At 37.8% G+C, this 17323-nt stretch overlaps 1 protein-coding gene across 3 annotated transcripts in view; it reads right to left on the bottom strand.

Annotated features, from left to right (window-relative positions):
- Window positions 1–17323, bottom strand: part of TMEM181 (transmembrane protein 181) — a 128696-nt gene that overhangs the window by 39401 nt on the left and 71972 nt on the right. For all 3 annotated transcript variants that reach the window (XM_044671784.1, XM_044671785.1, XM_044671786.1), the window contains 3 exons: window positions 14888–14946; window positions 5801–5891; window positions 5292–5413 (listed from right to left, as the gene is read on the bottom strand). In XM_044671784.1, the coding sequence (XP_044527719.1) occupies window positions 5292–5413; window positions 5801–5891; window positions 14888–14946 (272 nt within the window). The remainder of the gene's footprint in view (window positions 1–5291; window positions 5414–5800; window positions 5892–14887; window positions 14947–17323) is intronic.

Below are 17323 nucleotides of genomic sequence, written 5' to 3'. Positions count from 1 at the left end.
ATTTTGCTAAAGCCCTGAACCTTAAACTTGTGTATGTTCACCTGCCTCATATGTGTTTCTTGTAGACAACATATGGTAGGATTTTGGTTTCTAATCCACTCTGCTATTTGCTTCCGTTTTATGAGCAAGTTCATCCCATTCACATTCAGGGTTATAATTATAAGTTGTGTATTTGCTGACATTTTCGAATCCTCCCCTATTCCTACCCCTTCTTCTTAAACTATTTCCTTTTAAACCAGTGGTTTACTATTAAGCCACTATCCCTTATCCCCTCCCTTGATTAACTTCCCTTTCCACTCCCTCCCTTATTATTCCCCTCTTTTTGTTTTTAAAGGCCTAATGGATTCCCTCCCCCTTCTTCTCCCCTCCTTTTTTTGACCTCCCCACTCCCCTGCTCACCTTGGTTTATCCCTTCTGACTTTCTCAGTAGGGTTAGATAAGAGTTTTATATCCCAATGGATAGTATAGGTATTCTTCCCTCTCTGGGTTGATTACACTGAGAGTAAGGTTTAAATACTACCTCTTAATGCTCTCTTCCTCTCCTTCTTATAATAGTATTTGTCACCTCTCCTTCCCATGCCCTCTTTGTGTGTAATAGAATATCCTATTTTTCTTATTCTCTCAAGTTTCTCTTGGTGTCCCCTACTATTTACCCCCCTCTTTCCCACCCCCCCATGTCATTTTAGACCATTTAGTATTCCACCCTCTCCCTGTGAATTATTCTTCTGATTACTATAATAGTGAATACTATAATAGTGAAGAGAGTTCACTACAGAGAATTATACATAGCATTTCTCCACATAGGAATACAGATAATTAGATCTTACTGAGGCCCTTAAAAAGGCAAATTTAAAAATCATGAGTTTTCTTTCTTTCCTCTCTGTTTCTTATTTACCTTTTCATGTTTCTCTCAATTTTTGTGGTTGGATACCAAATTTTCCATTTAGTCCTGGTCTTTTCTGTGCAAATACTTGGAAATCTTCAATTTTGTTGAATGCCCATACTTTCCCCTGGAAGTATATAGTCAATTTTGATGTGTAGTTCATCTGTGGTTGCAGGCCCAGCTCTCTTGCCTTTCTGAATATCATATTCCAAGCCTTGCGGTCTTTTAGCGTGGAGGCTGCCAGATCCTATGTGATCCTGATTGGTGCTCCTTGATATTTGAATTGTCTCTTTCTGGCTTCTTATAAGATCTTTTCTTTTACTTGGAAGCTCTTGAATTTGGCTATTATATTCCTTGGTGTTGTCCTTTCTGGGTCTAGTGTAGAGGGTGATCTATGGATCCTTTCAATGTCTATATTGCCCTCTTGTTGTAGGACTTCAGGACAATTTTGCTGAATAATTTCCTTTAGTATGGAGTCCAAATTTCTATTAATTTCTCCTTTTTCAGGAAGACTAATGATTCTCAAATTGTCTCTTCTAGACCGGTTTCCTTGGTCTGTCACTTTCTCATTGAGATATTTCAGGTTTCCTTCTATTTTTTCAGTCTATTGACTTTGTTTTATTTGTTCTTGTTGTCTTGAGAGATCATTAGCTTCTAATTGCTCAATTCTAGCCTTTAGGGACTGGTTTTCCTTTTCAATCTGGTCATTTCTGGTGTTCAATTTGCTTATCAGTTCATTTGATTTCTGAGCCTCACTTTCCAATTGCAAAATTCTGCCTTTTAAACTGTTATTTTCTTGCCTGATTTCCTTTTGAGCTATTTCCCATTTCTCTAACCAAATCTTTTCCAACTTTCTCGTCATCTCAGTTTTGAACTCTTCAAGAGCTTGTGACCAGTTTTCATTATTTTGGGAGGGTCCGGATGCTTGTTTGTTCTCCTCCTCTGTTAGCTCGGTTGTCTGGATTTTCTCTGTGTAAAAGTTGTTGAGTGTTAAAGATTTATTTTTCTTGTTGTTAATCTTTCTCTTCTGAACTTCCTGATTCTGGGTAGCCATTGTTAGCCCAGCAGCTTCTCAGCTTTATCCTCGCGCTCAGGGTCTGTCTACGGTCTTTTGGGACCTGAGGTCTGAGGTCTGGTTTTTCTCAAGGTCCAGCCCCCTGGTGCACCCCCTTGCTTGGTCCTCTGCCGGAGGTTCCTTTACAAGTCTCAGGGCGCTGCTTCCACAGTTGTATACCCGTCTGCACTGGTTCCCCACTCAGGGTTTCAGAGCCTTTGCTCACGCCTGTGTCTGCCGCGCCTCCGCCTCCGCCTGTGCTCTGTGTCTCCGCTCAAAGTCTGTGTGCGTTCTTTAGCTTTTTGGGGTCCTAAATTTTGCTGCTCTCAGGAACAGGCCCTGGAGCTGCCAATGACTCAATGGGTGCCCCAAACTTGCTCTATTTCTTTTTAGCTGGCTTTGGCGCTATAGGTGGTGTGTATGGAGGGGGTAGAGGTGGGGTGGTTCCTCAGCCTGTGATTTAGTGAGAGCTGTTTCACCCCTTTATAGCATGGAAATTCCACGTACCTTCCACGCTGCACCCTGTTGTGGGGTCCCTCTGCTCGTCTGGATTTGTTTTAATGTCCCCTTGAGGAGTCCTGTATGTTTCAGTCAGGAGAGGTTAAGAGCTGCTTTTTACTCTGCTGCCATCTTAACCCCCCTATCCTTAAACTTTTTAAACTTTATTAACTAGAAGTTTTTGTGCTTTTACAATCTGTCTCCTAAAAGTGTTACTCGGTAAAATTTTTCTAGGCCTAACTGCTACTCAGGGCCTCAGTTCAAATCTGACTGACAACTAAGTGGTTTAACAGCAACAAAACAAGAGCCTAAAAGAAGATACAGTATCTCTTGTTACCCACCAGTTTATTCCCAACACTGGTTTGGTAACCTGGAGATCACAAAATATGTCCAAAGTATCTTCAAGAGGCCTAATAATGGGTGAAGGAAGTAGGGAATCTGTAAAGACTTCCTGGAGGAGGTGATACCTCAGTTAAACTTTGAGAGACGCCAATGCTGGGACAGACCTGAGGAGAGAATGGACATAAAAGTATCTCCAAATATCTTCACTGAAGCAGGATGATGTTTGTATAGAAACACACTAAAAGATAATTTGAAGAAATGTGACATAACACAGAGTTGAGCAAAGTGCCTAATAATAAATGTATATTGATTTAATTCTGGACTGCAGACAAACAAGAATGACATGGAAATAATCAAAAAATAAGCTCTCAGGAATGAGGGTTCTTTGTCAAGTAAAGGCCTCAGGCTGAGGATGAAGAGTGGATTGGGACACAGACAGGATGATCTGGGATCCCAGCTTTTACAGACACTTTCACAGAGGCTTTGGATACTGTTACTGAATCTTCTAGAGAGGAAATGGTACTTAGGAGTGAGACATTAATTGTCACTTGGAGACAGCTAATTGCCACAAGCTGGAGAGAGAGTGTTGAAGGCACAGAGAGAAAGGAATGAGACAACTTCTTCTGTGAGGGACTGTCACCTAAGACAGAAGCTACATTTTGGGAGAACAGTCTGACAGCCTATGGAGAGAAGAAGTTGGGGAAAGTCTATACTGAAGAAAATATTTGGGAGATCAACTGTCCTCCTTACAGAACTCAATGATGGGCCATGGCACCAGTGTATGTAGAGGAATCCACAGATGAATTTGATATTTAGAGATAACTCTGGCTGTGATCTTTCTCAAAGTTAATATATTGCTGAACTATTTAAATATGTCTTTGTACTGTTTAGCTGTTAACAGACTCTATAGCCAGGAACACTGATATTTATTTAAGTCTATAAAGAGACTAAAGATTAATAAGGTAGAAGAAAAGGTTTATGGAAAAAGAGTTTTCTCTAATTTAAAAAAGCCGAGTTGGGACCCAAAACTAATTAATTGAAAGAAATGTTGCAAAGTTAGTCATTCAATATGTTAGCTAACTATCTTTCCCAACCTTGTCATTGGCAAATTTATAGGAACATCAACTTTATCTTCATACAAGTCATGAATAAAAATGTTGACAAGTACAACAAGCCTACTTATGTCTCTAGCCAGTTAACTCTGTTGATTAGAATATGAAGTTTTTAAGTGTAGTATAAAAATTAAAAAATTTCTGGACCACAACTCTGAGCTGAAGATCTAAATTTTAATTGTAGTAAATTAAAGTTGGAGGTCTCACCATGCCCAGCCTGTGGCAAAGATCCTATCCCTACAGATGTTCAGTAAGATGTTTTATAGGTTTTTGACAGTTAATTAGCATAAGTCATTAACAAGGCAGAAGAGACATAGTATGTTAAGAAACATGCTATAACATTTGGTAACAAGGGTTTGGAATATCTGATACAAAAGTCTTAAGTTCCAATAGAAGGTTAAGATAAGAATATTTAATTAATGCTCCAGAACTATCACACTACTTAGGTACTTTCTTGGCTATAACACTCTGGGGAGCCTGTAGTTGGCACAAATCTTCAAAGGAACAAACATGCCAGCTTGTTTTCCTATGATCTCCTCAGGCCAGCTGTATACTTGCCATTCCCAATGAGCCCAGCTCCCTCTGCATGAGTTTCAACTTCCCTAGATAATTACAAAGACCTGAAGTTTTTATCCTCCAACAGAAGTCTTTAATATTGTTAATTGCTACAATATTCTAATAAATCAAACTACATTCCTTCCAATACTATGGCTAATATTGTAACTATTATAATTGATATCTCATACACAGTTTAATAACTGGGTCTAACTCTTTCTAAAAATTATAACTGCAGTTACTTATCTAAAGGATTATATGTAATCAATTGGTTCATGATCAATAATGTAAAGGCAATAAAACAATTTTCCTTTCAGTGGGGAAGGATGTCCTTAGCCCTGGAGATAGTCAAAACATTCTCACAAGAAACTAAATTTCTTCTAGAGAAAGGTTTCTTTACCTTGGATCTGTGACTGATTTTTTTTTATAAACCCACTGATAAAAGCATTTCAACATAATTGGTTTTTGATGTAATATTATAGTATTTTATTTTATGCATTTAAAAGCATTATCCTGAAAAGTGTTTGAGCTTTACCAGAATGCCAAAGGGTTCACTACATCAAGAAGGTTAAAAACTCCTTTTCTAAAGGGATCTAACATGTACATAAGCAAGTAAATACACGATAGTTTCAAATAGCAGACAGCCTAAAAACTCAGAGAAATGAAGAAAGATCCTTGTTTAAAAGGTAATAGCAAAGTATTCTATGAAGCAGAGGTAAGAAGAGCCTGTATCCTAGACATGAGGGACCACTTGGGCAAAGACATGTAGGCAGGAGATGAAACATCATAAACAAGGAAAAGACCAATTTAAAGGATTCAATTCCCATTTAGGGTCATGAACACATACCCCTGCACAGTTGAGGGTCCTTGTCCGATTGTGAACTTTGTTATGTACAAATGTCTTGCTTGCACCTTGAGTCACACCATCCACTTTGACAGTCATGGAAAAGCTTGTCTGGATTGTAGTGTCTACAAAAAGGAAAATGAAACAGAAGGGGAGAAGTCTGTCAATAAGCTGCCAGACTCCAATACAGGCACCAAATTTCCTATCAGCTTTGCTAGTGGACTCAGTTACAGTCACTGGCATGGCAGAATGCAAGGGGCCCCAGTGATCACAAGGTAGGGTCACTGAATATGTCTCAAATGGCACCAGAATGCTTCACTTAGATATACTCTCCTCCCTTGTGGCTATCAACTTCAATAAACTCAAAAGCAAATTATTGTATGAACAGTGACATTACATTTTGCCCTTCTTTGTCATGTTTCCACATAAGAAGAGGGTCCTTTAAAAAGTATTCATAGCACCAGAATATATTATACCAAAAGAAAAACCTGTCCCCAAGTCAGTCCTCTTACCATCTGATTGATCCAGTTGAATAACACATGTCAGCCATAACTGCTGATTGTATGTATTGAGTGGTCCTGAATTGAGAAGAAATGGCTTTAGCTGAGGAAAAAAAAAAAAAAAAAAAGAGCTAAGAGTCTGCCATATAGCATCACTCCCTGATCCAACTGAACAAATCATCCTGATATAGAGAATTTACATTTTACATTTCACACTGTAGGTTCTAGTTATTTTTCTGAAAACAGAAACATATTTTCCCCTTAGATGATATAAATTAAATTATGCACCAGGGACAAGATTAGGGGGCTGACAACCTGCTCTGATTAGTTTCATTCTCTTGCAGCTTTCATAGCCTGAAGCTATGGGGAATAGGGGAAGAGTCCTACTTTTGAACCAGAGAAAATGCGAAGTGTGAAGGAAAAAAAAAAGCAAAATTATGAAATATGCAATATAAAAACATGCAACAAAAGAAATGTTTTTAGTAGTTACAATTCAATTTGTATTCAGAACCATTAATTCTGTACACTGTTCTAAATATAGCACCTGTTTGCTTTATGAAAGATCTGTTCTCACCTGAGTTTATAAGGACTCATTCACAGTCCTGGAGAGAGGCAGTCAAGAGTCTGAAACTCAGGTCCTGGCTCCAACAAATATGACCTAGGTTCAAATCTCAGCACTGCTATTTATTATCTGTAGGACCCTGGGCAAATTATTTAATCTCTCTGTACCTCAGTTTCCTTATCTATAAAATGAGACAGTTGGATTAAATGGTCTCTAATATCCCTTCCAGCTTTTTATGTGTCTTATGAAACTTACCTGCTGAGTAACCCTAGGCAAATTTCTTAATTTCTCTGTACTTCAGTTTCTTCATTTGTAAAATGCGGTAGTAAAGCCCTTATGTTACCTATTGCAAAGGAAAGCGTTCTGAAAACCTTAAGAATATACTTCTAACACTTGTTTTGAAAATGAGAATTTGTTCCAATATGTGGCTATATTAGGGAATAATCTGAACATAATCAGAATTTCACATTTTCTCATGCCACATTTCACCCTTGAGAAACAGCAAGTACCACTTCACAGTAATTCATACGCTGTAACTATTGAGGCTACCTAGTCTAAGGCTAGGGGAACCTCCAGCAACAGCCTGAGGTGGTGGGCATCAGCACTAACCAATGGAGCATGAATGTAATTCTTTTTTTTTTTTATTAACATTTATTAGTATTTATTTTTAGAAAAGTTAACATGGTTACATAATTCATGCTCTTACTTTCCCCCTCACCCTCCGAGCTTCTCCCCACCATGGCTGATGCGTATTTCCACTGGTTTTAACATGTCTTATTGATCAAGACCTAATTCCAAATTGTTGATAGTTGCATTGGTGTGGTAGTTTCGAGTCTACATCCCCCATCATGTCCGCCTCAACACATGTGTACAAGCTGTTATTTTTCTTCTGTGTTTCTACTCCTGTAGTTCTTCTTCTGAATGTGGGTAGCATTTTTTCCATAAGTCCTTCAGAATTGTTATGGATCATTGCATTGCTGCTAGTACAGAAGTCCATTATGTTCTATTTTACCACAGTGTATCCTTCTCTATGTATAATGTTCTTCTGGTTCTGCTCCTTTCGCTCTGCATCAATTCCTGGAGGTCATTCCAGTTCACATGGAATTCCTCCAGGTTATTATTCCTTTGAGCACAATATATTCCATCACCAACATATACCATAATTTGTTCAGCCATTCCCCAATTGAAGGACATACCCTCATTTTTCAGTTTTTTGTCACCACAAAAAGCGCGGCTATAAATATTTTCATACAAGTCTGTTGATCTATGATCTCTTTGGGGTACAAACTCAACAATGGTATGGCTGGATCAAAGGGCAGGCATTCTTTTATAGCCCTTTGAGCATAGTTCCAAATTGCCAGCCAGAATTGCTGGATCAGTTCACAACTCCACCAGCAATGCATTAATGTCCCAATTTGGCCACATCCCCTCCAGCATTCATTACTCTCCCCTTCTTTTATTTTAGCCAATCTGCTAGGTGTGAGGTGATACCTCAGAGTTGTTTTGATTTGCATTTCTCTAATTATTAGAGATTTAGAACACTTTCTCATGTGCTTAGTGATACTTTTGATTTATCTGAAAATTGCCTATTCATGTCTCTTGCTCATTTATCAATTGGTGAATGGCTTGATTTTTTTATACAATTGGTTTAATTCCTTGTATATTTGAGTAATTAGACCCTTGTCAGAGTTTTTCCTTATAAAGATTTTTTCCCAATTTGTTGTTTCCCTTCTGATTTGGCTACATTGTTTTTGTTTGTACAAAAGCTTTTTTCTCTAACTCTTGCTTGGTTTTAAAATCTTTCCTTTCCCAGAGATCTGACAAGTAAACTATTCTATGTTTACTTAACTTATTTATATTTCCCTCTTTATATTCAAGTCATTCACCCATTCTGAATTTATCTTGGTGTAGGGTGTGAGATGTTGATCTAAACCTAATCTCTCCCATATTGTTTTCCAAATTTCCCAGCAGTTTTGGTCAAATAGTGGATTTTTGTCCCAAAAGTTGGGCTCTTTGGGTTTATCATACACTGTCTTGCTGATGTCACTTACCCCAAGTCTATTCCACTGATCCTCCCTTCTGTTTCTTAGCCAGTACCATACCGTTTTGATAACCGCTGCTTTATAGTACAGTTTAATATCTGGTACTGCAAGGCCCCCTTCCTTCACATTTTTTTCATTATTTCCCTTGATATTCTTGATCTTTTGTTATTCCAAATGAAATTTGTTATAGTTTTTCCTAATTCAGTAAAAAAGTTTTTTGGTAGTTTGATAGTTATGGCGCTAAATAGGTAAATTAATTTGTGTAGAATGGTCATTTTTATTATATTAGCTCATCCTACCCATGAGCAATCAATATTTTCCCAATTGTTTAGATCTAGTTTTAATTGTTTAGAAAGTGTTTTGTAGTTGTTTTCGTATAATTGCTGTGTTTGTTTTGGTAGATAGATTCCAAAGTATTTTATATTGTCTAGGATGATTTTAAATGGTGTTTCTCTTTCTACCTCTTGCTGCTCTAATGTGTTGGAAATGTATAGAAATGCTGATGATTTATATGCATTTATTTTGTATCCTGCAACTTTGCTAAAGTTGTTGATTATTTCTACAAGCTTCTTAGTTGATTCTCTAGGATTTTTTAAGTAGACCATCATATCATCTGCAAAGAGTGATAGCTTAGTCTCCTCATTGCCTATTTTGATACCTTCAGTTTCTTTTTCTTCTCTAATTGCAATTGCTAGTGTTTCTAGTACTATGTTGAATAATAGAGGAGATAATGGGCATCCTTGTTTCACTCCTGATCTTATTAGAAAGGCTTCTAATTTATCCCCATTGCATATGATGCTTGTTGATGGTTTTAGGTATGTACTGTTTATTATTTTTAGGAAAGGTCCTTCTATTCCTATACTCTCCAGGGTTTTCAATAGGAATGGGTGCTGTATTTTGTCAAAGGCTTTCTCAGCATCTATTGAGATAATCATGTGATTTTTGTTTGTTAGATTGTTGATATGGTCAATTATGTGGATGGTTTTCCTAATGTTGAACCATTCTTGCATTCCTGGTATAAATCCCGCCTGATTATGGTGGATGATCCTCTTGATCACTTCCTGGAGTCTCTTTGCTAATATTCCATTTAAAATTTTTGCATCTATGTTCATTAGGGAGATTGGTCTGTAGTTTTCTTTCTCCATTTTTGATCTACCTGGCTTTGGAATCAGTATCATATTTGTGTCATAAAAGGAATTTGGTAGAACTCCTTCTTTGCTTATTATATCAAATAATTTGTATAGTATTGGGATTAGTTGCTCTTTGAATGTCTGATAGAATTCACTTGTGAATCCATCAGGCCCTGGCGATTTTTTCTTAGGGAGTTCTTTGATGGCTTGTTCAATTTCTTTTTCTGATATGGGATTGTTTAGGTATTCTATTTCTTCTGCTGTTAATCTAGGCAATTTGTATTTTTGTAAATATTCATCCATATCTCCTAGATTGCTATATTTATTGCCATGTAATTGGGCAAAATAGTTTTTAATGATTGCCTTGATTTCCCCTTCATTAGAGGTGAGGTCTCCCTTTTCATCTTTGATACTGTCAATTTGGTTTTCTTCTTTCCTTTTTTTTTTTATTAGATTGACCAGTACTTTGTTTATTTTATCTGTTTTTTCAAAATATCAGCTTCTAGTCTTATTTATTAATTCAATAGTTCTTTTACTTTCAATTTTATTAATTTCTCTCTTGATTTTTAGTATTTCTAATTTAGTTTTCATCTGGGGATTTTTAATTTGCTCACTTTCTAATTTTTTCAGTTGCATGCCCAATTCATTAATCTCTGCCCTCCTTAATTTGTTTATATATGTACTCAAGGATATAAATTTTCCCGAGTACTGCCTTGGCTGCATCCCACAGAGTTTGGTAGGATGTCTCATCATTGTCATTCTCTTCAATGAAATTGTTGATTGTTTCTATGATTTCTTCTTTGACTAATTGGTTTTGGAGAATCATACTGTTTAATTTCCAATTGGTTTTTGATTTGCCTGTCCAGGTGCCCTTACTAATTATTATTTTTATTGCATTATGATCTGAGGTTACATTTATTATTTCTGCTCTTTTGCATTTGTTTGCAATGTTTCTATGCCCTATTACATGGTCAATCTTTGTGAATGTACCATGTGCAGCTGAAAAAAGGTGTATTCCTTTTTGTCCCTATTTATTTTTCTCCACATATCTATTAAATCTAATTTTTCTAGGACTTCAGTCATCTCTCTTACCTCTTTCTTTGGTTTGATTTATCTAGATCTGAAAGAGGGTGTCGACATGGAATCTAGAGTCCCCAAACTTGTGGCTTAGTGAGGTATGATGAACCCCAAGTTTAGAAATAGCTTGTAGGTTTGAGACCCCCAAAGCTTGTGCTTGTTCCCTGTTCCCTGAGAATCCACCCTAAAAGGAATCTTAGGCTAGCAGTCTCAGACTGAATAATGGACCCCTGGGTTTTATAACTAGATCTTTTATTAAATAGAACTTGATGAACCTCATCCACTGCTTCACAGAGAAGGCTTGTTTTGATGAGAGAGTTTTTGAGATACAGATATCTTCTGTGAATTAGTCATAGCTTGGCTATATGGTATCTCTCTGTGGTTTGGTTCTTACTTAAGAAGCTTCTGTTTCAGAGGCAATTCTCTCAAAAGGACACCTATCTAATTCCATGTTTCCCTACTTCTTTTCTTACTTCCCTCTCTTAATCCCTTGGTGATCCAAATCAACTCTACACTCTGCCCTACCTTCAAAATCTTTGCCCTCTTGTCCTTCCTAATCATGCCTTTCTAAGCATCAGTCCTGACTTGCTCCCCCTGAATTACTCCTGTGCACATGCCACTTAATGGAGCTAAAGGAAATCACAAAACCAAGCTGAGACGACTCACTACAAATTTACATCATCTAATTCCAATGGGCCTTCATTGCAGCAAGGAAAACGTTCTATTCCCCTCTATGCAATTCACTATCCCACTCTTTTCAGTAATGTTCAAGACCTCATCTCTCTTCAAACCTCCCATGGCACTTATGAGGTCCACTCACTCTCTTAGCTCAGAACCTCACCACATACTCCTCCATCATAATGGTCTGAAGTGAAATGGCTCTTCTTGCCAAGGAAACTCCATTGGGTAAACTCAATGAACATTTGTTAAGTGTCTACTATGTATATGCATGTACCCTTGAACCCATCCCTCTCAAGACTCTCCAGCAAATTGTTCCTACTATCATTCCCACTCTCTCTCTTATCTTCTTACTCTTCTTTCTAGCTATTGGTTCCTTCCCTACCACCTACAAATATGTTCCTGTCTCCTCCATCCTTAAAACTCTCAACTAATCCTTCTATCCCTGCCAGTTAATGTCTTATATCCCTATATTCCTTTTGCTGGCTGAACTCCTTGAGAAAGTCTTCCACTCTCAATGCCTCTACTTCAACTCTCACAAGATTCTACATGTTCTGCTATCTGGCTTCTAACTGTCCAAAGTTACCAATGTTCTCTAAATTGCCAAATCTAACAGCCTTTTCTCAATTCTCATGCTTCTTAAACTCTACAGCCTTTGGCACTGTTGTTTACCCTTTCCTCCAGGCTACTTTATTCTCTAGGTTTTTGTGACAAAGTTCTCTCACAGCTCTCCTCTCATCTACTTACAATTATTCCTTTTTGACCTCCTTTTCTGATTCTTCCTTCATGTTACCAAAGTTCTGTTCTGGACCCTCTTCTCCTTTCCCTCCATAATATCTTTATTTGGTGAGCTCATCAGGTCCCATGAGTTCACTTATCTCTATGCAGATGATTTCCAGATCTATGTAACTACTTCATCTTTTTCCTGAGCTATAGTTACACGTCTCTAAATGCCTCTTGGACATCTCAAACTGGATGGATATCCAATAGGCATCTTAAACCCATTATGTCTAAAAGAGAACTCACTGTCTTTCTTTTTGCTATTTGCTTCCCTCAATGCCCTCTACCATCTAGCCACACTGACTCCCTATTGTTTCTCTCACAGAATACTCTATCTCCAAACACCATGCTTTTTTTACTATGCTAAAAAGCTCTTACTCCTCACTTCCACCTTCTAGATTCTCTACTTTCCTAAAAATCTCAGCTCAAATCCTAGTTTCTAAAAGACATCTTTAATGGTCCTCATTCTCACTAGTGCCTTCCTTCTGAAATTACCTTTCATCTAACACCAGTGATTCCCAAAGTAGGCGCTACCGCCCCCTGGTGGGTGCTGCAGCAATTCAGAGAGGCGGTGATGGCCACAGGTACATTTATCGTTCCTGTTAATTGCTATTAAAATTTTAAAAAAAATTTAATTTCCAGGGGGCTAAGTAATATTTTTTTTTGAAAGGGGGCAGTAGGCCAAAAAAGTTTGGGAACCACTGATCTACACTGTCTATATCTTGTATGCACATAGTCATTTACCTGTGGTCTCCTCCATTAGAATGTGAGCTCCTTGGGAACAGCTGAGTATCTCAATGGGCTGAAAGCCAGGCCTATAGACAGGATGTCCTAGGTTCAAATCTGGCCTCAGACACTTCACTTCCTAGCTGTGTGGCCCTGGGCAAGACACATTGCCTAGCTCTTACCACTCTGATTCTAAGACAGAAGGCAAGAGTTAAAAAAATTTTTTTTGAGCTCATTGAGGGCAGGGACCACATTTCTGCCTTTCTTAGTACCCTTAGCACTTGGCATAGGGTCTAGCATAAAGAATGCACTTAAATCCTTTTTTGAGTAATTGACTTTGGATTTGAATTTTATAGGCATATGTAGTGCTTCCCGCTAATGAAAGGTTGGGTGACAGTAAATAAAACTCTTGAATACCATACTAGCCCTGGAGTCAGAAAGGCCTGGTTTCAAATCCTATATCATACATTTATTAGATGTGTGAGCAAAGGTGAGTCACATCATCTCCTTGAGCCTCAGTTCCCTCACCTGCAAATTAAAAGGTTGTACAAGATGACCTCTATAGCCTCTTAAAGCATAGATCTGATCTTAGACTTCAATATTTCAAGATCTATAATTTCATTCTTGTAGATCCTCCCTCCACTGATATAAAAGGCCATCATCTCTCCACACCTTAATAGATAGTGGTAAATTGCATTAGTCCCATATACCCTCACTGGTTAGCCAAATTTCTAGTGATTTCTCTCTCTTAGCTAAGCTGGGCTATTCCTTGGGTCAGAAGGAAGCCTGAATTCAAAGCCCTTCCAGATTGATAAGGTGGTCAGAAGTTGAGATTCCCTAGCCCTTTAAGAACTGGAAATCTAGTGCCTTCACTTAGAGACTAAAGTATCACTGGTTCCCGAGGCAGCCTTCTTCTCAAGGGTGGTCGAGCTTAGCCCAGAACTTTCAAGTTCTCATTTAGCTTATGACTGCCTCCAAACATGACCATATAGATCACAACCATCCCAGATAATTTGTTCCAGAAAAGGTTAAGAAAAGGAAATATGACAAAACTTCTTAAAAAGAAAAAACAAACTAGACATCAGTACAATTAGGTAAGGGAAAAGAAAGAATCCAACATTACCACCACACCAAAATGAGGTGCCCACAGGGTAATATTTTGTGGGGGGAAAGAAAAATAAAATGACATTTTCAAAAATGTAGTTATTTTAAAACAGCTGTTCCTGGAAAGTATGTTGATTCCCACACAAGCTGCATGTTTTACACATACCTATTTGACAGCTGTGTACCCCTCTTTAAGTATCTGTCCTTCCTGACCCAATATTTGCCCTGCTTCCCCCCTACTCATGACTTCTACAACATATCACAAATAGCACCACATATGAGGTAAAGAGGGAGTTGGAGTCAAATGTTCAAATTTAAACTATAGATATTATGGGAAATTCATATGGCTTAATTTAAAGATCACTATGTTTTACACAGAGAAAAAGGTTTAATTTATATAGCATTTATTCAACAATATCAACTAATAACTCACATTTATATAGTGCTCTTGGTTTTACAACACTCAATCTTCACAACAACACCTTGTGTGAAGTACAATTCCCATTATTATACAAATGTGAAAACTGAAGCTCAATGTCAATGTCAAAACCAGTTAGTATAAAAAAAGTAGACCACCTGAATTGGAATGCAAAACTTTTTCTACAAATCACCACAAAGAATTGCTTGCTTTAGAAACTAGAACAATGTTCCAACTCCCAAGTCATCCAGGAGCAAAGCTCATAAGGAATCAAGTACTTCAATGTATAACTGGGATAGCTGAAATCTATTATCCCCTAGAACTCAAGTCTTTCTTTTGAGCCAGGGCCTGCTCTCCACTATCAGCTGGATGGACTCACTGACACAGAAAAGGTAATTTTACCAAAGGATAATATAGGGTCTAAATGTTGACTCTCCTCAAAGGGACAAGAAGCCTGAATTAAAATGAAAATCAAGCTACAGATTCAGAGCTGCCCTATCTTCAGCGTGCCCTAGGCTGGTACATTACTTACTAAGATGACAGTTTACAGATCCCCACTGATCACCATTCAGGCAGCCTTACCTTTAAGCTACTACTGTTCACTTGGTGGTCTTCTGAAGTAGACTGGATCGCTTGGGGACCTAAATTTTATCAGAATAGGAAGAAAAGTAAGTTGGTGAAAAAAGAATTTGATGTCTCAATTCTATGACATACTTTTTGATGACAGAGAGAAAGAAGTAGTCTTTTCCCTCTGGATTGACCTGCTTCAAAACCAGATCCATTTGAACACATTATTTTATGTAAGAGACCATAGTTGAAAGGGGAAAAAATATACAGCAGCAATGATGGCATGCAGTCCATCCTATTTGGCTTCTGGCCTTCCCCAAAGAGCCAAGTATAATATATATCAATCCATTGGATAAGCCTACTGTGATATATGACATAATATATTATGTTAAATTTGTTGAATTTTTGCTTTGGGGCAGGAAACATTACTTCCTTTTCCTCTTGCAAGGTTTCTCTAGGGACTGAGCAAAATATTGGTGGATAAGCATTAATTGTCCAGGGTCAATTCCATAGAACACCTAGATTTCATGCTGTAAGAAAGCAAATAGGAATTATATGAAAAGATTCAATGAATATTTACTGATGCCTTGAGATAACAGAGACCTGGGCTGCAGGCAGGAGTTAGTATTAGTGAGACCCCAGAAATAGTTAAGGGCCACACCAAGGTTACTTGTTAGCCAAATTTAACATCTGGCCTATATGTTAGACCATTGCCAACTATATGCTGATATGCAGCTCCATCAGTAGAAAAAAGGTCTTGGACAAGAGTCTAATGATACAAAATGTCTGCTGCTATAAGGAAACACAAAATGACACTAATGAATCTTCATACTATTTACTGCCTCTCTCCTAAATGGATTAGGTGCTGGTGGCTCCAACTGTCTTCTACTTCCAAAATGAGGCAATATCATCTACCCAGCATGTTCAAAGGCCTGAATACATAGTTTCTAGCCTCAAGAAGATGATAAATAAGGAATCATTGTTTTTCTTGAGGGTAAAGATGACTGTACTAATAATTTAAGTTTCACAGGTAGCTACTATACAAATTAAAGTAGAATAAGTCCAGTGGAAGGAATGTAGGAGTTTGGAAAGCCTGGTGTTTTTATGTTAAATTAGTCTTGTACATCATTCTACTAATTTGTGCCAATCTTTCCCCCCCCAAAAAAAAACAAAAAACACCGAAACAACAAAACTTGCCACTTCTGTTCAACACTGTATCTATATGGTCCAGAGGGGATAGCTATCCAAAGCACTCTAATATAGGGCAGTACTCATTGTGAAAAAGAGTTATATGCACTAAGAGTTCTTTAAAATCCAGTTGCATGGCACTCAAAACAGCATTTTCCCAAAGAAAGACTGTCATAAAAGGTATTGCTGTTGAATAATAATATTTCCACTACCCACCATAGTATTATTCTGGGACTCAGATGAAATGCTGTATGTAAACTGTCTTACAAAACTTAACCAAATTACAGTAATGTAGATCACAGCTGAAATATGCCTTCCTATTTTGGCAAGGCTTGTCCACTCCTCTCATAGATCTGCCACAGCCTCCCCACCACCTCGTACTTCATATGCTGGGAACCTTACTCCAAACTTCTTGATATCACAGGAATAAAAGTAGAGCAAATAGATAGCTTATTGGCTATGTGGAGATATCCTAAAGGTGCAACAGATTAGGATTCTTAAAAAGCAATTTTAGGGGAAAATATTGCCAATGACCTAGACTAGAAAAGCAGATCTTCCAGAGATAGATAAAAAAGATGACAGTAAGAGAAGATGGCTCCAGAAATCAGACACTACATCATAAGACTCTGAATGAGCCTTTGGATGTAACAAATTGAACTGGGGGAAAGGGGGAAGGTTTGGATCCTCCATTCACTTCTGTCCCAAGTGCTATGCATGCTTTATTTTGATTGTAAAGCCTTTGGCCAAAAAAAGGGAGCATACCCTCATATAGCTCCTGGTCAATGCATCAATCAGTTTTAATATGTTAAGAAACACCCAAACATGGGCCCTCCATGAAATGCATAACATATTTTGGGTCTTTATGTACTCTGGTGAGACAATTCTGAAGTGTATAGATATTATATATGGAATATTTACTAGGGAGACTAACATATCTCCCAATGAATCAGATGGGGTATTGTAAAAAATTAATACTAGCCCAAATCTCTATTCTTGGTATAGTGAGTTGAACTTTGGATTTTAAAATGGGAAAGTTTTAATACCAAGTTTGAAATACCTCACTCTTGATTGAATTAAGTTGCAATTCACCCCATCATTTGATTGAATTAAAAACAAAGCCTGTTGGGGGCAGCTGGGTAGCTCAGTGGAGTGAGAGCCAGGCCTAGAGACAGGAGGTCCTAGGTTCAAACCCGGCCTCAGCCACTTCCCAGCTGTGTGACCCTGGGCAAGTCACTTGACCCCCATTGCCCACCCTTACCACTT

Source organism: Gracilinanus agilis, chromosome 4 (genome assembly GCF_016433145.1).
Source record: "Gracilinanus agilis isolate LMUSP501 chromosome 4, AgileGrace, whole genome shotgun sequence".
In the NCBI taxonomy this organism is placed as follows: domain Eukaryota; kingdom Metazoa; phylum Chordata; class Mammalia; order Didelphimorphia; family Didelphidae; genus Gracilinanus; species Gracilinanus agilis.
Note: the sequence above shows the minus strand (reverse complement) of the source record. Positions and strands in the feature narration are given on the sequence as shown.